Raw genomic sequence first — 26,054 nt, 5'->3', positions numbered from 1 at the left:
GGGGCGCTGCCGCGGGGCCGCGCGCGTTGGCCGCCCCCTCCCGTCCGCGGGGAGCAGCGGCTGGCTAGGTGCGCGGGGCTGGCGCCGCGCCCTTTCCATTGGCTGCCGATGACGTCACCACCCGCCTTCGGGCCGGCCCCCGCACTTGGATTGGTCGGCGCGGCCGCCCGTCGGCGCGGGCCCCGCCCCCGCCGGTCCGTACATTTACGCGGTAGCAAAAGAGAAAGTAACGAGGATGGTGCGGGCGGCGCGCGGGGCGGGTGGCGCGTGGGGCAGCGGGCGCGACACGCACCGGCGGCTCCTCCCGCGGCGGCCGCCGCCACCTCCGCGCACCGGGCCGGAGCGCGACGCGCCGGTGAGTGCGGGGCACGGCGCGGAGAGGAGCCCGCGGCTGCGGGAGCGCCGGCCCGGCCTGGCCCGGCCCGCCGCGCGGTTGATGGCAGCCCCGGCTGTCTGCGATCGGGGGCAAAACTTTAGCTTCCCGCTTTTCGTGGGCTCTTTCGTTGTCTCCCCTCGCTGGGGTAGCTGGGTTGTCTCTCGTTTATTTAAAAATTTTCACTGCGTCAGGCGAAGGCTCTCGGGGCGCCCTTATCCTAGTTCTTATCCTAAAATAGAGCGAGGGGAGGGTTGGGAAAAGAACGGGCTGGGAAAGCCTCTCGAGCGAGCCGCCGCTGGTCCCGCTCTGCCCGGCCGCGGCACTCCGCCGTGCCCGGGCGGGCGGGTCGCGACACCTTTCCGCGCTTCGGAGGTGCCCGCCATCCCCTGTTCGGGATGGACATCTAGCCGTCACGGTGCAGAGCCGGCCTGGGCGGCAAACGGGAGCTGCGACTGCTCGCCCTGCTCGGGGCCTTGGTGGAGTTGGTGAAGTTGATACTGGGATGGATTTTTCAGCGAGAGCTGCGGCTGCTCCCAAAGTTGATGGTGAAGGTGGCGCACTGTCAGGGCTTGCTTTGGGTATTTTGCTCCTGTCGTCTTCGTTGTCTGCCGAGTAGAAACGGGGGGATTTGCTGAATGCTGTGTCTTAGCCGATAGGAAGGCAAAGGCGGGGCAGGCAGTGACCTTGGCTGGGGCGGAGGGGACCACTCTTTGAAGAAGCTGTGAAATGTGGTGGGGAGTGGGAATTTACCTCACGGACTGCTGGAGAACAGCAGACTTCCCGAGCTTGGAGCTAGGGGCTTAACTGGAGTTGGATTCACCTCTAACAGAGGGAGGGAAGTGCAAGGTGCACGCTTATAAGGATCTCCAGAAGCTAATATTTTTGTTTTCTATTGAGTATTTTTTTGTTTAGCCTCACGTGTTCAAATTTGTAACTGTCTCAGAAAAATTATTCACAGGCTAATTTTATTCCAGCTTGCTGGAAAAGTTGCATATCAACCCTGACACATTCAGCTATTCAGCTCTTACACGTTCCTCCCTGTAGTGGACTCAGCCCAGTAGTTGCTTCCTTTTCAGTGAGAAACAGGATAAGGGAACATGCCTCTGTCGTTATCGGTGGTGAGCCTTGCAGCCTGGGGTTTCGGAATAGCTCAATACTGTCTGCATGTAGCTAAATACCTTCTCCTGGGTGTCGCTGCACAGTCCAGGCTGCTTGTGTGGATTCTGCGTGCCATGGGTGCACATGCAGATAGCTGAAGTATTCTCTGCAGCACTGAAAAGGCTTTTTAGCAGCTACTGTGAGCTGGTAACTGTCAGAAGGGATTGTTAGGCTAGGGATAATGGTGTTGGCAAAATAAGTTGCTGGATCTGTCAGTTGATGTGATTTCATGATCTGTTTTCATCACCTTTTTTCTTCTTTCCCTTCTGCTTTTTCTTTTTCAGGGTGATCTTGAGTTCTTCTTAACTTGCTAGTGCTCAGCCTCCTCATGCCTCCATCTCCTTTAGATGACAGGGTAGTAGTGGCACTTTCAAGGCCAGTGAGACCTCAGGATCTCAACCTGTGTTTAGACTCCAGCTTCCTTGAATCTGCTTCTTCTGCAGGTGAGAGCCACTCCACTTTGCTTGGTGCAGCTGTTGTGTCCCTAAAGACTGCTAATCTCACGTATATGCCCTCATCCAACGGCTCTGCACGCTCCCTGAGTTGTGGATGCAGCAGTGCCAGTTGCTGCACTGTGGCAACATACGACAAGGACACTCAGGCCCAAACTCAAGCGAGCACCAGCAACACCCACACCGGAGCCTCCCCCACCTGCCCTGCCAACCAAATGGTCAACAGCAATGGGAACACCGGCAGCCTGAGCCCACTGGGCGGAGTGGGGAGCCCCGTCTTGGGCAGCACCAAGCAACTCACCAGCATCAAAATCATCTACCCCAATGATCTGGCCAAGAAGATGACCAAATGCAGCAAGAGCCACCAACAGAACCAAGGGCCTGTCATCATTGACTGCAGGCCCTTCATGGAGTATAATAAGAGCCACATTCAAGGGGCTGTCCACATTAACTGTTCTGACAAGATCAGCCGGAGAAGGCTCCAGCAGGGCAAGATCACAGTCTTGGACTTGATCTCCTGCCGGGAAGGCAAGGACTCCTTCAAGAGAATCTTTTCCAAAGAAATTGTAGTTTATGATGAGAATACCAATGAGCCAAGCAGGGTGACACCTTCCCAGCCACTCCACATAGTTCTGGAATCACTCAAGCGAGAAGGCAAGGAGCCCTTAGTCCTAAAAGGTAATCCTCCTCGTTGCCCAGACACAGTGTGTTGGTTTGCTTTGCAGTGTGTACTCTCTGCTGTCAGCCTTGCTGATGGTTGCACCTTGAAAGCATCAGTTTATCTCTGGGAAGGCCTGTGTGCCTCAAGTCATCCGTGGCAAAGCAAATGCCTTCCATGGACAGGTCATGGAGCTGGTAGCAGAGAGATGCTTGCTTTTCTCTGGATGTTGTCCTTGAATAGCAGGAGGGGTGAGAAGTGCAAGGAGGAGGAAATGTGCTTCCTGGTGTCTGTCTGTGCAAACAAAGAATTTCCCCCAGTGCTTATTCTGAGTATTTATAGCCCAAGGAACAGAGGTCCAGGAGGGGATACTTCTCTTTTAGCTTGTCAGACTGACCTTTACTTAGCAGCCTTATTTTAGTCCATGTAAAACTGGACTCATAGGTGCTGGAGATGGACAGTGGGAGAGTAGAAGGAGGGAGAAGGAAAGACGAGGGAGGTCACTTGGTCTGAGGCATTGTGTCATGGATCAGTCAGCAAAACTTGAGCAATCAAGCTTAGTTTTGGTGATATGGGGTCAGAATAATGGACAAGCAGAAACTATTTGTTTAAAAAGTGATCTGAAAATGGTGTGTTTCTGTGTATGAGTGCTTACGTATGTATATGGCTTTCCTGTAAAGGCTCCTGTTTTAATATGGAATTTGATTTATCCCTTAATGCTTTGGTGGAGATGAGCCCCACCAATTAAGGTATCATCCAAGGACACTTCCTTTCTTCACTTTATTCTTGAGATCCTATTTATAACAATGCTGTCCTCTAGATTAAATTTCCTTTCCCCTGAGTGCTTATGCCATTCGGAGGCATGGTTGGCTGGCTGTGGCAGTGGGGAACTATGGAAGGATTTACTGCCTAGCTCATACTGTATGTATTTAATTTGCTTAATTTTTCTGTGCAGCTTGCTACTTCAACCTGCATGGTGTGGCAAGAGACTAGAATGGGCTGGTACTTTATCCCTTTTCCTCAGCTGTATTTCATGCCTTTGTAGGACCTAGGGATCCTGTGAGATACTCCTCTGTCTGTATGTCTTGTGGAAGTTTGAACAGTATGCTTTTATTGAGTCTCTGGGGTCACGATGATGCCCTTCATCTGTGGAAGAAGGAGATGAGGTGCTTGGCAGAGCGAGGCTGCCACTGGAGTTGTGCCTTTCTGGTGGTAATCCTTCTGTTGTACAGCCTTTGCAGCTGGATATGTGGCTGTAGTCTGCAAGCCTTCCTATCTTTAGAAAAGTGGAGTGCTGAAGGTGTTCTCTCTGTTTTTCTGAAAACACTCTAGCTTCTCTTGAACCTCACATGGTACTTCTTCAGTACCTGGAATGAGATCATGGCTGAGATGAAACTGCAGAGCAGTAATTGGGCAGCGCTGAGCTGTTGGGCCCTGTAGGCAGGTTGTGGCTGCCCCTTCTCCCACCTCCCAGCTCTCTGTGCTGCTCTGGGATTAACCTGGTGCTCATGGCAGTCCTTGGGCCATTTTTGGTTTTCAGACACTGAGAAATGTTACCTCAAAGCCCTGCTTAGCAGAAATCTCTTCCCCAAACTGGCCTGTCAACAGATCTGGAAGTGTGCCAGAAGACAGAAAACCCAAATCCTTTGCTTTTTGAATATAGTGATGAGCTGGGCTGGAGCAGACCTCACCTCGGGGAGCCTGTAGTGAGGAGGTCCCCCCTCCGGACCATCACCGGAACTCCTCTCCCGTTCTTTGAAGTGGGGCTCCAGCTAGGGTCAAATGGAGTTGAGCATGGGATAGAGCAGCATTTAGGAAGGCTGCGGCTAACTTTCCGAGCTGGGGGAGTGGCGCTGGAAGCACTCGTTATTTAGTTTCACTTGACAGATAGCGTTTTTTTCCGTCGTGCTTCAGTTGGCGCATCCCCATCCCTGTGTTCAGGCGCTAAAACGGAACTGGGGCGGGGGGGGGGGGGCAGGGAGCCCTCTTTGCCTGGGTCTGTTACTTTCAGTGATTTCTCTTGCTCTGCCCGGCCCTAATTTATTGCCGGCCCATCTGATCCCCGGTGTTATGTTTGCAAACACTGGTTGCTAACCGGGCTGTCCAAGTTCCCGTCCCCGCGATGTGGTGGCACCTTCTCCATGTTTGGTGCTGCCTGTCAGCCCGCGGCCCCGCTGCCGCACTCGTGGCACGCTGGCACATCGCGGTCCCATCGCCGAAGCCGGGGCTTGGGTTACAGCTCTGCCTGGCAGCGCCTGGCCCTGCAGGCAAGCGGCTTTGAGGTGCCCCAGGCTTTTTAAGCAGCACAGAAACCCTCTGCTGTTTTCCAAGGCCGGGTCGTGATTTATAGATGATAAATGAATGTGTGGTGTGCCTTATTAGGCACGAGTTAAAAAGAGATGGTGTGGTTTATTTTTAATGTAGCAGACCAATGTATAAACTAGGGCTGTCACAATAGAAGGTTTCGTGTACACTGTGGCAAGGAAGATTTTAAGACTTCAGTTCCCCCCTTTCTATCCATGCCTCTCTTTTAAAATTTTTTTTTTTTTGGTCATAAATGTAACAAATGCATAATTTTGATTTAAGCTCTTAAGAAAGATCTGCTTATTTCTTTTGCCACGAGGCACAGCAACACTTGAGACAGGCATAAATTATCTATTTTTACAAAAAAATAAACCCATAAGAATCCTGTATTTTACAGTCCTGCTACCGTAGCAGCCTGAGCTGTCCTGGCTGAAGCTGCTGCTCAGTCTGTTTATAAACAAAATATTTTCCCCAACATCCCATGACCATGGTATTCCATGTTTGCTGAAAACTAAAGGCCTCACTTTTTGTAGATGCTTTTTTTTAAATTTAATTTTTTTTTTCTTAGCATTGAAATGGAGAGGGGGCTGGTGATATGTGTCCAGTGTCCCTTCTGCTCAAGGCCAATGTTAAAGCTGAATTTGGGGAGGGAAAGAGCATGGTGCTGTGACCCCGGGCTGGGTCACCAGCCCTGGCCCTCCTTGGTAGGGCTGTACCCCTTTCCCTCCTGCAAACCCAACAGTAAGGCATCTCTGCCTTCCTTGAGCACCTCAGCTCATAGCAAAAGTTTCCTTGAGTCTTGGGGGCTTGTGTGCTTGAGTTTGCTACTGGGACCTAAAAATGGAAAGTGGAAAATTCATTTACATTCAGATGAAAAGTACTCGTTTTCCATGACTGAAACATTTAGGCTTGGAGTTCAGCTTTTTTTTTTTTTTTTTTTTTTTTTTTTTCCCACAAGCTAAATTCAATCTACAAAGGAAAATAAAATGAAAAAATGGAAGGATCTATGCCAGCACATCTTGGCAGCTTTTAACACTAGAGGAGTTGCCTTTGTCTCCCTGACCAGGGTTCAGTGGCATTGTCTCCATTCTGCCATTCTTCCTTTTCCCTCAAGACCCAGCAGTGGGAGCCTTGTGAACCTGCTTAAGTCTTGTGTTTAGTTTGTAAAGGCTTTTGTGTTTGACTTCAAGGAATTCAAATGCAGAGGTAAAAAATATGATTTAGCTTTTTTTTTTTTTTTTTAATTTCTACTATATGCTGTAAACTCATGGCTGGACTTCTGCAGAGAAGATGGGGAGGAACCAGCTGGTTCCTCCACAAAACCTGATTCTTTCTTGGTTCTTGTTCACAGTCTGAGGAGCTTATTTATGCTCTGCCTTTCAGTCTTCTCTCTGCTCATCTGATGGGGAAATAAATGAAGTGACAAGCTCTCATTATAGTGGGGAGTGTAAGACCTGCCAAGAAACCACTTCATACTTTCTGCCATGGTCTAAGAATAGTTTCAGATCTCTTACCACACATATCAGCAAAGTTGAAACAACTACAGGGGAACTGAGATCCTTACAAAAGGAATAATTACTTGCTTTATGTTCTCCTGCATTCATGTAAATACTGTAATCCGCTGCCTTTGAATACCTGACCTGGTCATAACTTGTACAAATACCTTAATTATTACTTTCATTAGTTATAGAATTTAACACTGTCAGTGTTGCTTTAAACCCTAATTGGATTACACTGCACAAGTGTATTTGAAAGTAAAGCTTGATGTAATGGTCAACAAATCCAGCTGACCAACAAAACATGTGCCTGGCACTTATTTCTACCAGAGATCTCAACTGAATAAGTATTAGGTCATGGTTGTAATAGGGAAATGTGTAGTTTTAAAAGCACTGGACATTTCACATGAGTCACTTAACATTTAAAAATAAAATGTGTTCCCTCTGTGCTGCAGAGGAGAGCTGGCCCTATCAGTCATTGGGGGAAGAGCTTCTGCTAGCTCTGTCAGGGCTGAGATATCACCTTCATTGTTCAGGCTCTGATTGCTGGTGCTTAAAGTATCTTTCTACTGGAATAACTAATCTTCTTGGCCATTACACTAGCAAATTGGTTGTATGTGTCATTACCTTTTGCATATAGATAAATTTGGATGATGGTGTGGCTGGAGACCAGGGTATTTGACATATTTTGAGGGTATACTTCTGCAGAGGAGACGTACCTCTACTTTGCCTGTTGAACAGTAATGGTAAATGTGGCATTTTCTCTGAGATTAAGGCATCTGAGAGTTTGCTGTGCTGGCTTGCATGGTGCCTGTCACATTTTAACTGTCCTTGGGAAGAGAGCAATGACACTGTCTTGGAAAGGGAGGAATAGAAAGGAGTTTTTTTTTTCTCCCCCCTGTTTTTGGCTCCCCAGTTTCTTATACCCTGGGAATTAAGAACTAAGAGTTAAGAAGTAAAAAAGTTACATTAGGCAAACCTCTCTGATGCTTGTAAAGAAAAATCTGGTTCCAGTTATGGGTAAACTGGGGTAACATTCCCTGTGATGTTCCTGGTAGGTAGATGTTGGGTTATAATTAGCTGAATGCCTCATGTGCTGCCCTTACCCTTTCCCTGCCAGAGATTTCCTCTACTGGAATCTCTCAAGGATCGTATACTCATCTACCTTCTGGCTTTTTGTTCTCAAGGTGGAGAACAACATTTTGGAGAGGCTCAGGATGGAAGGGTAGCTGTGTTTGAGGTTTGAGTGGTGTCTGGATCTTAATACAGATGGGCTTTTTTTTTTTAAAAAAAATTTAGACCTGTACATGTGTGATTTTCTTCCAAAGCAGCAGCCAAAATTTTCACTACACTTATGAGCACAGAAATTTTTAGTGAGATTACCTTGGCTTTATGATGCATTTGAAGTGGGGGTCAGTCCCTTGTCTTTTGGCTATGACTCTTTACTCTGTGAAATGCCCCATTATAGTTAGGGGTTGTTATTTATGCAAACAAGTCAAAAGTGAAGAAATGCCATAAATATAAGCAGCATGTGTACATCTCAACGTTTCCCTGCTTTGCAATTTCACCAGCCAGCCAGGAGGAAAACACCTCTCAGATATTCAGCATCAGCTTGCAGGGCTGTAGAAGTCATGCTGTTTAAAGAAATAGATTATGGTAATCTGAAGATAACCTAATGCATTGGTCCCTCTGTGTGTGAGATAAGATTTTGTGTGGTGCTTTGACCTTGTTGGGAAATCCCTGGTGGGCCTGGGAGAGTGCTGGCTACAGAAATCACAAGACTGACCTGAATTACTGTGAGCAGCTGTTTTTCTGAAGCTTTGATTCTAAGTTCTCAGCTGAATCAGTCTGTAGCAGTTTTTTAAACACCTCCGTACTGTAAAAGTTAATTTGTTGTTATCATAAAGGTGTTTGGTAAGCTGGGGCTTAAAGAAGAGCAGTGTGTATCTCATGGATGTCACCTTTCCCTGCCTCATGGAAAAGTAAAGGCTGCAAAGAGTCCCGTTGAAAGGAGATTGGATCAAGGTGCTGTCTTGAACATTGCATTTGCTTCAGCTTCCTCTGGCAGCCCTTTCACCTGCTCTTGATCCATTGAGTGTTGAGGGTTGTGGAAAAGCTGAAATGTGCACTAGTGCTCTTAGGTTCAGCCACCAGTCCTGGCTGTGCCAGTCAGGACACCCTGATGAGGCAGAATGGGGACTGCTGTGGGCAGGAGGCATGAGGGATTCAGGGGACATGTTTTGGCAGCTGGAAAGTCCAGGGGTGCTCGTGGTCTCTTCACAGTGTGTTGATGAATGCTCTGTGGTTCAGTAGTGAAGCTTGGAGGTTTTGTTGTTTCCTTTTGTTTAAACACCTTATGACTTTTTAGTACAGGAAACTCTTTGCTTCAATTAGTATCTATGGTGAAGGCAGCCTCACATCTGGGAGCATTCTGTAGGTTTTTGGTGTGTCCTCTGCTGCTTAGAAAGATGTTGATTCCCCATGGGCCTGTGTCCTAACAGGAGGTGGTCTCTGACCACCTGGAGCAACATTTTAGGGGCTGGAAGGAAAGGGGAAGAGATGGAGAAGCAAGTCCGTCTACGATGTGGTACAAAAAGGGAGGAACTGGACTAGAGGGATAAATCTGGGCCGAGATAGCAGGGCAGGGAGCTCTGATTAGGCCCACACGACAGACTTGCCATGAGGCATAGAGAAGTTATTTTCCTCTGATTTGGAGGGTTTGTTTTGTTTTGTTGTAGGGTTTTTGACTGGTTGGTTTATTTTTTATTTTTTAATGCCCCTTGCACCATTTGTTACACAGAGCTTGTCTCTCTTGTTGCCATTGGTGTTAAGTGTGTTTCACCCTGGCTCCATCCATAGTTACAGTGGTGCCCTGGGACAACACAGCTGCCTGCTGCAGAAAGTGGGAGATGGATTTAGGAGCACCCTCTTCCCTTGATAGTTCATTTTTGCTAAATTTTAGGCTCTGATTTGCCTCCAGGTATTTTTTTTTAAAAATCAAGGTTCATCTTCATGTGTTTCTTTGCTTGGGTGAGGGAGTTGCCTCCTTTTCGAAGGAATGCTCTGCTCTCAGTAAAAAAAAAACAAGATCAGGAAGGGGCACAAGCTGCTTCTGATCTCTGGGCACTTGGTTTCAGTGAGCCTGTTCCATGAGAGTGTGTGCAGAGAGACCTAAACTGGCCAGTCTGCAGGGAGCAACTGGGACCTTACAGGTCTAGGTGCCACCTAGTCCCTCTGACTTGAAGGAATGAACTTGTGATTGCTGCTGCCTGGAGCAGTGCCACCCTTTGTCTAGCTCAGCTACACCCACCCACAGCTCCTGCAGTGGGAGCTTCTGCACTGGGCTGTCCCCACTGGAGAGTCTGGGCATGGTGGGGTTGAGAGGGAACTCTAAATCTGTCATTACCTGCTGCTGGAGGACAGGAATGCTTCTGCTGGGTGGGAGGGCTTGGAAGCCACAGCTCCTGCCAGGGTTAAATACTGCTTTGTGTGCATGCAACACCCTGCTTCCAAGATTAGGGCTTTGAAGGAGTAAATTGGGAAATATAAATTAAGACAATAATAATAGAGATGTGAACACATTGGCTCCAACTCTTTTACTATGCCCTAGCTTTAAAAAGTCTACAGCATGCCTGGATAAATTCCCACTTGATTCACTGCAACAGAGCAGAGCTGCTTCTAATTAAAGGTAATAAAAAGAAGAACAAATGTTACTCTTTGTCCACACATGAATTTTTTTTTACAATGGCTTAAAGAGACTTGGAAAATAAAAGATAACTTGCAAGCTTTTGTCATATCAGTCAAATTAGTTGTCTCCGGTTCATTATGCCAAAGTGTGATATTAATCCTTATGTAAGCAGTTGAACACTAATGCTTTAAAGCAAAAGCTGTTGTTGGAGCAGTTGACCTGCACTATGTTGAGTCTGGGCTCTTAATTCTTCTTGTTCTCTGCTAAGGTAATGGGAATCTGCCTGTCCAGTTGATGAGAGCAAGGAATAAGACTTTTGCTGCTGCTTAAAATTTGCTAGCATATTTTAGGTACAGAACAACTCTGATTGTTTAAAATGAAATTATTCTTAAATTCATGGGTGGTAGTCCAGGAAGGCAGAGCATCATCTCTATTTAGGGACAACACAGTTCTTATGTTTCCTGGGAAATATGAGTGGAGACAAGGAGTTATTGTATTTGTACAGAAGGGATGATTTTCATCTAGCTGGAAATATTCCTTGTTTTATTGCTGTTTAGCTCTGGATTCTGTAAACAGGTCTTTTTCTCTTCCCCCTCTCCCTGTTTCCTTCTTGCCTTTAGTCTGAAGAATATGGATGCAATCTGGGTCGGTCAACTTTCTCTTTGCCTGTGGGGTTTTTGGGGGCTAGCTTTGGTTCCTTGACCATTTATACTGGGATGTATGTGCCAGCAGAACTGGCCCTGAAGCTTTTGTCAAAGTGGGGGTGAGCATACACCATGCTAGTTCCAGTAGTGTGCTGCTTTTAATTTGGACTCCGTGGCACTGAGATATGTCAAGACACCATCCTTTGCTTTCTCTGTTTTTCCTTCATGTGCTTTGGAATGCCTTGCTAGAAAACGTCAAATCAGAGCCAGATATTGTTATTTCTAGACAAAAGGGTAGAAACTTTTCAGTCTAAAAAGAGTTTAAATTCGTCAGGAATGGATAGTACTCCCAAATGAGGGTGAGGTATATCAGCACCCTGTTTTCCTTTCATATTAATGTGCATGGTGCTGGTGTTTCTGATGTAGAGGAGCAGTGGCTTGGACTGGAAAAGAGCCTGTGTTATCCTCAGGAGAAACAAAGCATCCTGCTCTCTCTTTAGAAAGAAACTGTCCTGGAAAGGTTGTCCTTAAAAGGGGAAAGAGAATAAATGGGTGGGTGAAGCATGAAAATGTCAGTGTTCTCTAAAACACGCAGATTAAACAGAAAGATCCACTCCTACGCATCTAGGATTACAGATCTCTGACACAGTGCTGGGACCCTTCTCCTTCCTCAGACGTGCTGAGCCACAGCTGCTTGCATCCTGCTCCTGTGCTGGCTCTTTCTAGGCCACTTGCTTGAGAGATGCATGTGATGATGGCCAGGGAGAGAACTGGTAATAGATTAAAAAACAAATGAAACTTGCTGTTTAGGGCAAATCTGCTCAGCTCTACCTCGGAAAACAGACCCGTAACTCTTTGTCAATATAAAACCATTTATGGTATTTTATTGCATTAAGATAGTTCCTGTTCCCCCCCCCCCCCCCCCAGTTCCCCTGTCTCTTTTGTACATTGCTTTAGCATTTCTTGATGACCTTTTTGTTAATATGATTTCCAGTGGGAGCATTTCACAGTAGAAGTATGTATTCCTTCAGGGTTTATGCTGACATTTCCAGTGATTATTTAATTGGACTTCATGTTAGTCTGCATTCCCATGGGAACACATACTTTTGCCCTGAGAAGTTGTAATGTGACTAATTTTGAGTTTCTGCTATAAACGCTTGCCCTCTGGGGAGGGTGAGTACAGTCCTCCTTGGTGGCTACAGAGTTGTCACCATAGTGTGTTTGGGATACGGGGTTTCTTGCCTTATTACTATTTACATTCTTGTATAATTTAGTCCTTGTACCAAAATTGAGAGCAGGCCTTCTCCTCTTTCACCTTCCTGACTGCTCCCCAAGGATAACTCAGTGCTTTGAAGAATACTAGCTTATTTTCCCGTGAATACTTAAGTTTTTATTTTGAAATAAGCAGAATCAGCACTCCCATAGCATAGGGCAGACTTCCAGTTACAAGCTGGAACCAAAGTACTCAGGGTGGCTTCTGGACAGACTGATGAGCCCAAAGGTTAGTAGCATCTCTTGGAAAAGCTGACAGGTAAAGGGATGATATGGATGGGATATGTGGTTTGTTTGGGTGTTCAGGGCCTGAGAAAGAAACCTAAATTTAAGACCAAAAAAAAAAGTATAAAGAAGAGTTAAACTGAAATCCAAGAAAGGTTTTCTAGTGACAGGTCAAGGAGGAATGGTTGTTTTTTTTTCTAATTGGAATGGATTTAGATGATCTGGTAGTCATGAAAAGAGGAAAAGTGAAGGGGTAAAAGCTGATGGTGGAAAAAAGCAAGACATGTGTTGAGGTGTGGGAGGCTCCTGGGGGTGATGGTGTGGTTGAAAATGGGAGAAGACGAGAATGGAGCTGGACAGAGCCAGCCACTCTGGCACAGTCTGGCAGGGGAAGGGGCTTTGGATGACTTCTCACCTGCCTCCCCAGGATGTGACCCTGGGAGAGCCAGCTTTGCTGTGCCTGGTGTAAGAGGAAAAAAATAAAAGTGGATGAGGCCAAAGACCTGAAAAGCCAGTGGGAGAGAATGTGCTGTGACGAGGAATATGAACCATAGTGAGATAAAATTAGAAATAACATGGAAAACGTGTGTGCATGTCCTTCAATGCTGAGGGGAAACCTTTCCTCTTCATCCAGCATTGCACTCTTGACTTCTAAAGGGACCTCAAAGCTATTGTGTCAAGGATGTGCTTGTGACTCCCTTGTGTACAAACTGACCTCTTGGGATAGTTCCCACACGGAAAAAAACTGACCTTGCAAGTTCTTTGGAATGCGAAATTTGCCTTTTTTTTAAGTGCTGTTGGCAGCTCAGTTCGAGGGAGAGCCTAGATTAGATTGAGTGTATCAAGGTGGAAGCTGTTCTTTGTGTGTGCTGTTTGCTCAGAGCTTAATCTTTTGCAGCACCGCTGTTGCTGAATGCTGTGCGGGTGACAGGGAAAGCCCAATGGCAGGGTTTCCTTGGAACATCCCACAGGCAGGTGAGGAGTTCACTAATGTCACCTGGCTGAGTGTGGTCCAATAGGTCCCCACCCCTGTGGATTTAAGGGAGTTGCTTCCTGCTATGTGAGCAAATACAGTATTTTCAGCCATGTCAAGGGTGCTGCAGCAGTGAGGGCAAGCCTTGAGCACTGCTCAGCTGTAGCTGTGGTGAGGAGATAGCCATCTGCTTGAAGAGTAGGAACACTCCTACAGTGATCTTCTTGGATTGGCGCTGTTGCTCTAGAAGAAGTTTGGGAAGCAGAGCCCTGCTTGGGCAAGGAAAGTGTGTGTCTTGTGTTGTTCTGAGATCTGAGCATCCCTTCTTTCAGTGCCTCAGGATGAACAGAGCATAATCCCCAGGACACAGCAGGAACAATCTTTGTTATGGCTAAAATCACTCCACCAACATCTGTGAGCAAGTGTAATGGCTGCATCTTCTACTGCAAGTTGGCCTTAGGTCCTGTGCCTGATGGGTGCAACCCCAGTGCCTCCATGCCCTCCCTGACAGTTTCCTTGGTGCTCAGCAGACCTACACCTGCAGCCATAGCTGTGTTGGTGGTGTGAAGAGATTGTTTAGGTCATTGTCCATATCCTGGGAGTGGATTTGGCCTATAATGGCAGAATTCTGCTTCAACCTGTACAGCAGCAACTGCCTTGGTAGAAGTCCCATGGTACAGGAGCAGCCCACATGGTGGCATTGCAGTGGTGGTGGCTCAGCACCAGTGTGCCACCCTGCAACAGGACCTCTACACACTGGTGGTCAACATGGTGGGAAGTGGCCATGAGACCTGGGCCCTCATGCCCAGGAGGCTGAGGAAGGAGGAGAGCACTGAGTGGGCGAAGCATCTGGACAATACCTAACTTCTACTTTTACATGCTGGAGTCACGTTTGCTTAACCTTGAGGCATCCTGTGCTTTGAATCAACTTGACACAAAGTCATCTGTTCATTAATAACACAGGAGCAGTTTAATTGTTGTCTTAGTGGAAAAATACATGAGACTGTCATCAGCTGTTGCTTCTGGCAGCGCTTTTCAGCAGTAATGTAAATAAATGAGGTCACAGATTTAAAGGAACAGGCTGTATTGCACAAATTCAAAGCATTATCTTAAACAGATTCACGCCAATTGTCTGAATGTCTCTGTCCTCCACCTGGAATGCTCCCTGTGACATTTCAGCCCTAAACTCACTGGAACACAGCCACGGGGTTTGCTGTGGTGATATGTTCAGGGCACATGCTGAGTGGGTGTTTTAAAGCTTGGCTTCACTCCTGAGCGACTAAAGCTTGTGGTGACCAGAACTGTGGTATCACCAGATCCTCTGCTGTACACCCCACAAGAGCCCAGCAACATGAGAGGAGGGGAATTTACAGATTGAACATCTCTTTTGCTGATACTTCCCAGTGTCCTGGGATTTCTGTTCTTCTTGTGCTTGTGTGTGTATTGCTTTTCTTTTTTTTTTTTTCCCTTTTTTTTTTTCTGAGATGGCTTTGTGGTATTGTAATCAAGGATGAGCAGATCCAGAAATCCACCTGGACAGCTTTGAAAGCCATATAAAAGGTCTGGTTGTCTCATAAGACCACGTGCTTAATCTAAATGTGGCTCCCACATCTGCAGTCTGTCATGTATAAAAGTATGTTCCTGTTTGCAGTGGGAGCGGGAACACCCAATGCCTGCCATGCTCAGAACAAAGTATATCCACACCGATGAGGTAATGCAAAGGTGTTGCTTTGTGGTGAGGGTATTTGACTGTAGCTGCCTCTCTCTAAGCTCTCTCACTGGAGGGGAAACGAGGTCATTTACTTCCTTAACTACGGGGCAAGAGCCTGTTTCCAGATTGGCACATTTGCAATATGTTTCCTAAGCACATTGTGAACCCAAATCCTAGTTTGCATATAGTCAAACAGCTGGAGAGCAGCAGTGGTGGCTGAAGGAGAGACAGAGGAGGAGGCCAGGTGTTACTGTACTCCTTGTACCTAAATTCTCAATATTCTTGAACAACAAACAACAAAAACCCTAAACTAAAAAGCTGCAATGGTAAAGACAAACAAAAAAAATCCCCTCAAACAAACAAATCCCCAACCAGCCAATCCACTTTTATAAATCTGTGCAGGTAAGGTTTGTTTCTCTGGATTTCTTTGAAGATGATGCTATATCAAGGCCATAGTCTCTCATAAAAAGCTGGCTGCCTCATTCTTGCTGTACCTTTTGTGCTTGTTTTGCATTGTATTTGCCCTCTTCTGATGGCAAATGACAGACACAGTGTTAAGCATGACTTGGATGCCAGAGCCATGCTTCTTGTCTTTTTTTATTTGTTCAGAGCTGCTTTGGCTGCTGTTCAGCTGCTCACCTGGTCTTGCAGTGCTGATGTGAGCCCTGGGCTCCTGGGTGGCTTTGGAGCTGGAAAATCTCTGTGCAGCTGCTGCTTGGGTGCTGCCTGGTGGGGGAGTTTGAGGAGCATTAAGTGAGATGTTTATGGGCAGATGGCTGCAGAGAATTTGAACAAATGAGTGGGAATAGCTGGAGCACGTATGATGCTGACTTAAAACTTCCCCAAAAGTTTTGAGGTCTCAGACACTCCAAAGTCTGTTATCACTTACTAACTGTTCTGGCAGGGCAGGATGTTGGAAAATGTCATGCAGTTACAACTGCAAGAACGGTTCTGCAACCTGGGTCTTGCATCAGTGGTGAGCAAAAAGCCCTTGGTGTTCTGTTGTATTCTGCTAAATACCGCACAAGGCCATCTGCCAGCAAGGATTCTGCTTCACTGATTGATTTCCTCATGGAAGGAACCTTGTGTTGCCCAGAGTGCTGAGTGTCCTTGTATGCCCATCTCTCTTTGGGTTTGGATATGTTCAGCCCTCTGAACACCTGCCCAGCAGCCATTCTGGAACAGAGCAAAGGCACTTGGGATGTTGTCCGTGCCCATGCACAGGCTGCATCCCACTGGCTGGGTATACTTCCCATGCTTTGGTCATTACAAGCTCTGTGGAGAGTTTAAAGCCAGGGGAGATGGGCTGCAGGCAGGACAGTCTGTTGAAATTGACATCCATAAGTTGCTCATCTGCCTGCTGGCATTTTGGTTTGTCACTGAAGGTGGCTACACTCCTTAGTCCAGGCTCCATGGTTGTGGTTGCAGCAGCACTGCCATGCATTCCCATGGGCTTTCTTGGTGAATATATTATGTTGCCTCTCTACTGAGGTTGTTTCTATATGATGAAGGCTTTTCCCATATTGCAAACAGCATCTGAAAAGCTGCTTTTAAAATGCAGCTTTTGTGCTAGTGAGAGGCTTCTGCTAAATTCTGCTTCTTGGCCACAGGTGCTGTTACTGCCCTCTGTAGTGCTTCCTTAATTTCCCAGGTTTGGAAAGGCTTGGGCAGGGTCAACCACAAAACAGCTTTTGTTACAACCCCAAGGGGCGTCTCTGCATCCATGCCTTGAGCTTCCTTGTGATCTGGAGTTGTGGTCAGTAGGTGTCTTGCACCTTACTGAGTTTAATGAATCAACTCTTAGACCAGGCTTGCAAGAGATTTGTGTTGGCCTCTGGTGTGGGTACAGCTTCTTCTCTCCCACCTTTTCTACCCTTCCTAAATGAAGACTTGAAATTAACTGAAATAGCAGCTGCTTGCCAAGGGAATACAGATGCATTTGAATACTTTGTATGTTGTATTTACCTTTATGTGGGAAATCCATCCCTGTCTTTCTGACTGATCATTATTAACTTTGCTTGGACCTGTTTTGGGAGGTACTCTCGAACTTAAGAAAAGCCTGAGCATTATACATGCTTGAGCACCACTTAAATTACTCTAGTGCCTCATAAATCAGTTTGTGCAAGGATCGTGTGTGTTGAGAATGGAACACCACTGAGAAGGTATCTGGGCCCTTTTTTGGGACCTCCATGATTCATATGGCAGCACAGATCTAAGCTAAGCTCCTGCTGTTGGATTAGGGTTCAGCTTGCTGCCATAACTGCATCTTGCTGCATCTTTTCCTGGGTGCCAGTGTTTTTGTCCAGTCCTCCCTTGCTGACATGTCTGAGCCAGTCCAGGTTAGTAATCTTCTCCCCAGTAATGTGTTCTTTCAGGAAAATTTGCTCTGAGGGTTGCTTTAAATATTGTTTGAATTGACTTTTTAACTCTGCTCTCACCTGAGGAGATGAACAAGGAGAGTGGGGGATATGAACTGACAGTAGGAATGGTGATACTGGCAAATGTCTGTAAAAAAATTGTGAATAAAGGTATTATATGCCTGGCTACTCCACTTGTTGGGGCATCTTCTGCATGTTGCATTTGGGGTCCCTTCCCATCCTTTGCCTTGATTTTCTGCTGTGCCTTACAAGGCAGCTGCTGAAGCAAGATGGTGTCTGCCACACTGTCAGTGTGTCCCCACCTGAGTGACGAACCAGTGGGGTCCTATCTCCAGCTGGGGCTGCTTATTCCCAGAAGTGAGCAGGAGAGGTGGAAAATGAGTGTTGGCTCTAGGGTCAACTTTTTCAACAAAGATTTTTTCAGGGGTTTTCTTAGGAATCCCAGCATGCTGTGGCTATTGCTTAAACATCAATATTCAAGCTGAATGGATTGCTTGCCCATTCAGAAAAATGGGAATGTGGGTTAGGGTTTAGCCTTTAGCCTAAACTGTAGGCTGGGGCTATTGGTTTAGATGACTTCAAACATCTTCAGCTTGGGGACCATCATCTTGTTTGTTTTCTTGAGTGGACTGAGAAGACTTTTCAAGCCCTGTTGAGGCCGGGTGGTGCGGTTGAGCTCAAATTTTTGTCCTTGCTCTTCTTTCTATCGTGATCCCCTGTTATAACAACTTTGAGAATAAAGATCTTTAAAGCAAATCTGTTTGCTCTGTGTTCTGTAAACAGCAGAAATAGCTGAAGACACGCACATTTTTGAGGCAGGGGAAATATTCTGCATTTTGTAGGCATTTCAAGATTTTAGGGAAATTACGTCAGTAGCAGTGTGTGAAGGACACGAGTATGGATGTGGAAAAGGGCATTTTCATTACAGGGGCTCACATGGTTGTAACTAGTTTGGGTGCCTCATGCCCTTGAAATACAGCGCAGGGCACCAAAATGAGCCTGGGTGGGTCCCACCCTAGGCATGTCACAGACACTTGAATTGGACATTTGAATTGCAGCCCTTAACAGTAGGCATTGAAACCCTTTGCTGTGTCTGATCCAGAGCCCAAGTGGTAGCAGATTTTGCTTCACTTTAACACCTTCACGGGATCACTGTGAAAGAGTGTGGAAAAGACAAATAGCCTCTCTTATTTTTTTTTCTTTTTAAATAACATTATTGAGACTGTGACATTCCACAGTTATTTTGGCTAGTGTGGTTCTTTCTGGTAACTTCAGAGTTGCTCTCCCCTCTCCTGGGTTTTTTTTTTCGCTTGCAGTTAACAAAGTGCAATTGAGCACGAGCACTTGGCTCATGTTAATGCTGAGCATGACTTCAAGTATCCCGATACAACAGCAACGTGCATGGGGGGGGGCGGGGGGGGGAACACATCCCTGCGTTTCTCCTCTTTCTGCCCTTTTCTTTCGGAGGAGCCACCTGTTAGTATTACATCAGCAGCTCCCAGGAACAACGCCGCCTCCTACCAAAGGCCTTGCACAAAGTAGTAGTTCTTGTATTGTTTGCACTCAAAGAGCTGACGTCATGTCAGCTGATGTGATTGTGTGCTTTATGGGATCGCCATGGAAACTGGGCAGGTGGAGAGCCTGCCGCTGCTGATGTCAGTGCAGAATGAAGTGTAGAAAGAAGGTCCACTTTGCTTGCTTTAGCTCTGCGAAGCCACCCTCCTCAAAAAAAAAAAAAAAAAAAAAAAAAAAAAAGTAAGGGGAGGGAAATGGTTATTGAAAAAACCAGCAATAGAGCAGGGAAGGCATGAGCTTCCTTCACTGAAAAAATCAGATCTATTTTCCAATCCATTTTACTGTCCTAAAAATAACTCTTGCTAGATATTTTCAGGTGGCCGGGGCAGCAAAAGGAGAGCTGTTTGCCATATGTTAAGCAAGCACCTCAGTTGCTGTTAGGTTACAAGGAGTGGTTTTCTTTTGTTTGGGTGCACAGATGGGTACATGCTGTTCTCTGGAGCGATGTCAGGGTGAGCTGCTCCCATCCCCCTCAGAGCTCTTAGGTGGGGGGATGCCCTGCAGGCCTGCTAAAGGGCAGGTAAAGCTAAGACTGTCCCAGCTGGCCTGCTTCTCTGCTCTAGTGTGCTGATAGCCCTTTGGCCCCTTAGTTTTGGTGATGTTTCTTTCTTGGAACACCTTCCTTGTCGCATGGGCCAGTAGGTGAGGCAACCTCAGCAGGCTGATGTTGCACAGAGGCATGTTTGTCTGTGAGCCCTGTTGTCCCTTGGCACCATCCGCTGTGTAGAGGGAGGACAATGCCTGCTGCTGATTCATGCCTAGTGTCGACAGGCATGTCGACAGCCCAGTGACACTTACAGTGGTGGTGTGGACAGTAGAGCCAGCTGCAGCCCTTGAGGCCCCACTGTGTGCTCTGGAGAAATCTTGGGGTATCTAACCAAAGTATCTGCATGGTCTCTTTTCCCAGGAGGACTCAGCGGTTTCAAGCAGAACTATGAAAACCTCTGCGACAACTCCCTCCAGCTGCAAGAGTGCCCCGAGGGGGGAGGAGGGGGCGGTGCCTCCGCTGTGCCCCCTGTGCTACCTCAGTCCATCCCCACCACGCCAGACATTGAGAACGCTGAGCTCACCCCCATCCTGCCCTTCCTCTTCCTCGGAAACGAGCATGATGCTCAGGACTTGGAGAAAATGCAGAGGATGAACATTGGCTATGTCATCAATGTGACCACTCACCTGCCCCTGTACCATTACGAGAAAGGCATGTTCAACTACAAGCGACTCCCAGCCACTGACAGCAACAAGCAGAATCTCAGGCAGTATTTTGAAGAGGCTTTTGAGTTCATTGGTAATTACCCTTGCCTGGAAATACTCCCGTTTGTTTTTTAATTGTTACTATTTTTACCTGTTACAACAATTTAGAGTGAACTTTATGCTTTTCCAACAGCTCTGAAGGCTGGTTAAGGCCATATTTCCTTTAGTTTGGGCTGTCAGAAATGCTGAGCACCTCATATTTCTGTCATTTCTCATCTCTGGCCCATCTGGTTAAGTAGCCTGAAGTTACAATTTTTATCCAGTGATAGTAACGCCTACCTCCAAGGTTCTGAATTCAGGAAACCCCACAAAATTGGGACTTTCGTCATCCCCTCTTTTTGATTCCTTTGCATTCCTATTTTCCACACTGGCTTTCAGCCAGTTTTTTATAGTGACTATTCTTAATGTTCTCTCAGTCTTTGCTAACTTAATGAGAAAACTGACAAACTTTCACACTTGGCTTGTTCCACCATTAGATTTATAGCTTCAGAGTGTATGTGTGGTTGAGTGGGTAGTGATGAAAACTTGCATTAATAAGCCTCTAAACCCTCTAGGCTATGAGAGAGTTCACCACAGACACGCAGCTTGTTATGGAGATTGCTGAAGAAGTGACCCAGCAGCGTTGTTCTGGACCTCATTACAATCAGCACAGCATAGCCCTCAGCCAAGTTTGGGGCCATGCTCAGCTAGGCTAAAGCTAGATAGCCACTTCAAGCAGGGCTGGTCAGAGAGGACTTCAGCATGTGGTACTGAAAGCTTTTGGGGATCTTTCCTTGCCCCTCTAGATGTCTTTGTGGACACTGCTTCTGTGGCATAGTAAAGGTGCTTCCCTAGCAAAAGTATGTGTCCTAAGAGGTTTTCTGAAATATGCCAGGAGAACCACTGACATAAAATTCTATTTTTTTGTGCTGAGACTGAGCTAATTCGTTTACCAATACTTCAGGTTTGGTGGAGGAGTACTAGACAAAGGAAGAAGTGTGCTTGTGTGTGCATCGCAGTATAGGTCCTCGACTGACCCCATAATGGGGGGGGGGGAGTGGTGCAGAGCCATGTTCCTCCCTGCCCTCCTTTGTGCTGGCTCTGCACTCAGGTTTACTCAGGCTCGGCAAGGATTTGGCCCCAGCTGTGGGACTGGGTGCCAGGGCAGGAGGGCCAGGCTCAGCAGGTTGCTGTGAGCCCATCTGCCCCTGCTGTGTGCTGGGCAGAAGCAAATGGCTCCTCCTGGCTGTGTCTTGGCAGGGGGTTGTGGTGTGCTGATGCCTGTGCTCTGCAGCCATACTGCTTTAGTGAAGTGAATAGAGAAATCACTGCTTATGCTGAAGTTCAGGTGAGTTTTACCACTCTGAGCCTTTGGCCTTGTCTTCTACAGTGTGAAGGACCAAAGGATCTCTAACTCAAATTTTCCCTTGTGTTCCTAACCCAGTCCGAGCAGTACCAGTAGTGCTGTCAGCTCCCTAAGCTGCTGGTTACTGTGTGCCTGGGAAGGTGAACACTTGTTTGGGTGAAGGGCAGAGAAAAGGAAACCTTGCTTTGATCCTCTAGGAAAACGGCTATATCAAGAAATCCAGTAAAACCTTAAACTTTGAGTTCAACAAGATGAGGACATGCAATAGGCTAAGCTTAGGTAAAAAGACTGTGAAGCTCCATTGAGGTCTTTCTGAGGTACAAGAGAGAGATTTCTGCTCCCCTCATCCCTATGGATGGGGAGTTCTCAAAATCACTGAAAGAATAGTGTTTGGCTTGTGACCTTACCAAGAGCAGAGAAAGCAGCTTTGCTCTGGAAAGATTTAGAAAGCATTTCAAAACCCATTTTACTTCCTTTTTAATAATTACAGCTTGAGGGTCTGTTTTTGTTTTAATAAACAAATATTTCTCCATTGAGAGCCAGCTGGGGAAGTAACTGGTCAAAGCTTTCCCTTCCTCAGGGTAAACTTTAAATTGCTTTTGAGAAGATCTGGAAATGTTTAAACAGTGGATTGTTGGCCTATGTTTCTTTAAATATGTCCTCAAAAAACCACAGCCAACCCCAGGTTTAGCTAAGACTAAATCCATAGGAAGCGAAATCATCAGAAACTCTCTGGGAATGTGTGTCAAAATGTGTTAGAGTTTCAGCTTTCTGAAATACTAACTGGTAAAAGTGTCTAGAGGGAAGTTGGCTTCATTTATGCTCTCACAGTACAGGTTGAACCCATGGGGTGGGTTGAACTGTACTCTTGGTGGGGTTGGATTTGTGCCAAAACCTGCAAACTAAATTCACGTTCCTCCTGTGGATTGAAATAAAAGAAGTAGTTTGAAGTGTTACTTCCTGAAAGTTCCATCTCCTGTTTCAACAGCAAGCTGTGGCAGATGAGGATGTGTTTTGTTTTTCCAATGAACAAGTCAGAAAGTACAAGTCCCCTTGCACAGTTCCACCCTGACTAACCATAAAGAGAACAGGCAGACTCCCCTGATTGTCACATGTACCAGTTCTTCCCGTGTGATGCTGCTCTACAACATACAGTCTGTCAGAGCAAACAGCACACGCTGACACAGTTCTTCCCAGCCAAACCCATGGAGCCACAGTGACAGCAAAATTACAGAACAGCCTGGTCACTAAATTACCCAGCAGCATGAGGATGGTATGGTAGTGACTGTCCTCTCTCATGTCCTGTTACCATGTGGTTAGAAGGACTCTGTCCCCCCCAAATGCTGCCCAGGGTGCCTCCCTCTAAGTGATGAATCTTGGTGTAGTGGGTGTGTGTGTGTGTGTGTATCCAGCTCCTCCTTTTGCAGAGGCACCACAGCAGAGACACCCACTGAAGCTCATTTCAAGAGTACCTTGGTAAATCTTCAGAGGACAGGGCGTTGAAACACATGTATTGTTATGAATTGAATCTGAAAATACCTGGTTTCTAGAAGTGGTTCCCTGCTCTGAAAAACAGGGAGATTGAGATGCTGACATAATGCAGTGTTGTTGCAACTGAGGTGGAAATAGAGCCTAAGATTCCTCATCATGGACCTTACCCTCCTCACAAAATGCTCCCTGGCAGTGAAGCAGCATCTCTCAATGCATGGTTCCACTAATAAAGAGCATAGAGTGGATGTGAGGATTTTCAGTGTCAGAGTGGACTGGGGGTTTCACATGTCACAGGTTTCACAGGTGTGTTTCACAGGAATGTTTCACAGGTTTCACATTCAAGGTTTCAGTAGCTCTGAAACCTTGGGGGAAGATGTGCTGGAGGGGAAGGGGGGGAAGAGACACCACTGTGCTTGTAATCAAATCAAGAGGCTTTTCACATTAAGTTACTCTTAATTGCACTGAGCTTGTTCTAATTTACAAACTGGCAGAAATCTTACTTTCTTCTGTCTGTCTCGTTTGCAGAGGAAGCTCATCAGCGTGGAAAAGGTCTCCTCATCCACTGCCAGGCCGGTGTCTCCCGATCTGCCACCATCGTTATTGCATACCTAATGAAGCACACACACATGACCATGACGGATGCCTATAAATTTGTCAAAGGAAAACGACCAATCATTTCCCCCAACCTTAACTTTATGGGGCAGTTACTGGAGTTTGAAGAAGACCTGAACAATGGAGTCACCCCACGAATCCTCACACCAAAGCTGATCGGTGTTGAGACTGTTGTGTGACAGCCATGCTGTGAGGGGGAAGAACTTGTTCTTCACCTGATTTGGGGCAGTGATGTGTGGGTTGTGGGGTTTTCTTTTTAGCTTTCAAAGGGGAGTTTTGTGGCAAATTTTTTGTGAATAAAAACCTTTTTTGGTAAGGAAAGGTTTTTAAAAGATCCAAGAACTCTGCTGGGTTTGGGATGCTGTTTTGACTTCCTTCTCAGATACCGGCAGAGCAGGGAGGCTTCAGAGCAAAAAGAGTACTTTTAAAAATAAAAACAACAGGAAGAAGAAGTGTTGGGCTTTTTTTCTTATAATTTTTATTTTTCCCTCCTCTCCGGCTACTTGTAGAGTTTATGGCTAAGTAGTCTGTGCAGGTTCATAGGCTGAAGAAACCTAAGTTGAAGACGAAACACGAATAGCCAAAACAAAGCAGAAAAAAACCTCCCTGAAACAGAAGGGCCTTCCTTCTGCAAAGGCTTTGCTAAAGATAACCTAGCAAAATGCTCACTGATGCAAAGGAAATCAGAGCAGCTTAAAAGTCTGCAAGGCACTTTTCACACTTGTGACTCAAACTAAAGAAGAAAACAAAGTTTATTTGGCATGTTTCATGTTCCGGTTCTATTTTTCTATTTTAGGGTGTTAGGTTTTAACAGTAAGGGACTTTGATCATTCTATGCCATATGCCTTCACTGGCTTCTTGTGCAATAATAATTTGGGGTTTGTTTTGGGTGTTCAAACCAATTAAGAGTTGGCTGCCCACTAATAATAAGATAACAGTTTTTAAAATCTAATAGTGCAACAGCAGTCAGCTTGGTTCAGAAAGGATAAATGAGAGCAATTATTTTGTTCCTTTATATGATTTTGATCCTGGTTACAGTGCCATAAACCTTGTTACATATGTATATCAGAATGTACAAAAAGGTAGAACAAGCAAAGTTTATTTAAAAATATTTTTTGCACAAAATATTGGTGTGTTTTAGTTGTCTATGTAAAAGAAATTTGATTATAAAACAAAAAAATCTTTTGGAAGTGTGTGTCCTTTTATTTCTTTAGCCATTTTCCATTTTCTCTCTATGGGATTGGGTTTTTGTTTTGTTCCCTTTGGTTGGTTTTTTTTTGGCATTGTACCTCTCCCATTGGCAACATTGATTTCTCTTGTTTGGCATCTTCCCTTCAGCATTGCCTTCCTGTCTTCTGCTGGTGAAACATGTTTTCTTTACTTTCTGCTGTACTCTTCCATCTCTCTGTAACCAGATTTTTCTTTCTGGTTTGACTGAATCAGCACTATTGGTAAGGGCTTTTTGGAACAGACCTGTTATTTCTACAGCTCAGAAGCCATTTGGAAAAATAGGAAATAAACAATCTCCACTGATTCCTTTTCATATTCCTGTAGTTAGCTTATCTTCTATGTTACAAAATTGTCGAGTTTTTAGACATATGTTGGTCATGTGTGCTTTTCCCTGGCCTCTCCATAGCCCCCTTGTTTAGCAGTTCCACAATTCCTAGGAATCGTCCTCCTGGGATTTTCCCCTCCCTCTTGCCCTTCTTTCCTTCATGCCCCTCCTTATCCAGCTGTATCAGTGTTGTGTGGTGTGTATTGTAGGGCTGATGTTTCTTCCTGACAGTGTCCCTTGGGCACCTGACTTTCACTTTCCTTGTTTATATTCACTTTTTTTTTTAATGATATGGTATGACCTGATCTGTTCTGGACTGTTACCACCTCTAAAGTTTATTTGTATGAGCCTAAAATGAGTTAGAAAACATTTTTCATATGATTCTTTTGTGCAAACTGATCTGTCCCAGAAAGGATGATAGCAGTGAAGGCTTTTCCTAGATGAAAACCTACATGGACTAAAACAAGTGTAAAACAGGACCTGTTGGAAAACTTAATGTATAATCACATTAGACATGTATATTTTTGTGGACATTTTACTTAAAATATTGTTACTATACAGATATTTTCTTGAAACTTATCCCTTTATTAAATTATTTTTCTACTGAAGTTGAATTTTTTTTTCTTTTCTATTATTATTATTGGTCCTTTTGTTGAAAACACCCTTGGCAGTGATAGTTGCCCAGAAAGCAAAACTTCTTGAACTGTGACTGCTCCTGGAGCTAAGGGAGATAGTGGCTGGACAGAGAGGGTGCCATTTGCTGGTTGGGAGCCTTTGTGCACTGTGAAGGAAGGAGGTCCCTTAGCAAAGCTGCTCTGCTTCCCTTCCTCCCCTCTTTCCTCCTGTTTGGGCTCAACCTCTTTCAGCTGTTCTCCATGAGCTGCAGGTGG

The 26,054-nt window shown here is 45.9% G+C and overlaps 1 protein-coding gene across 3 annotated transcripts; it reads left to right on the top strand.

Annotated features, from left to right (window-relative positions):
- Positions 1 to 203: 203 nt before the first annotated feature.
- DUSP10 (dual specificity phosphatase 10) lies at positions 204 to 25,772 on the top strand. 3 transcript variants are annotated; one of them, XM_038132724.1, is made up of 4 exons: positions 204 to 355; positions 1,819 to 2,664; positions 19,818 to 20,195; positions 23,523 to 25,772. In XM_038132724.1, exons 2-4 carry the CDS (start codon positions 1,863 to 1,865, stop codon positions 23,786 to 23,788), a joined length of 1,446 nt encoding a protein of 481 aa, XP_037988652.1. In that variant the 5' UTR covers positions 204 to 355; positions 1,819 to 1,862; the 3' UTR covers positions 23,789 to 25,772. The 3 variants fall into 3 exon arrangements, with proteins under 3 accessions (XP_037988652.1, XP_037988653.1, XP_037988654.1); XM_038132725.1 differs by lacking the exon at positions 204 to 355 and adding an exon at positions 793 to 927; XM_038132726.1 differs by lacking the exon at positions 204 to 355 and adding an exon at positions 825 to 954.
- The last annotated feature ends 282 nt before the right edge of the window (positions 25,773 to 26,054 follow it).

Source organism: Motacilla alba, chromosome 3 (genome assembly GCF_015832195.1).
Source record: "Motacilla alba alba isolate MOTALB_02 chromosome 3, Motacilla_alba_V1.0_pri, whole genome shotgun sequence".
Classification (NCBI taxonomy): Eukaryota; Metazoa; Chordata; class Aves; order Passeriformes; family Motacillidae; genus Motacilla; species Motacilla alba.
The sequence above is the reverse complement of the archived record's forward strand: the minus strand, read 5'-3'. Positions and strand labels throughout refer to the sequence as shown.

What these genes read in the sequence shown, in the direction of transcription:
- DUSP10 (XM_038132724.1), top strand. Translation starts at nt 1,863, where the DNA reads ATGCCTCCATCTCCTTTAGATGACAGGGTAGTAGTGGCACTTTCAAGG. An exon ending in GGAGCCCTTAGTCCTAAAAG is followed by an intron (nt 2,665 to 19,817) that starts GTAATCCTCCTC and finishes CTCTTTTCCCAG; the next exon opens with GAGGACTCAGCGGTTTCAAG. An exon ending in AGAGGCTTTTGAGTTCATTG is followed by an intron (nt 20,196 to 23,522) that starts GTAATTACCCTT and finishes TCTCGTTTGCAG; the next exon opens with AGGAAGCTCATCAGCGTGGA.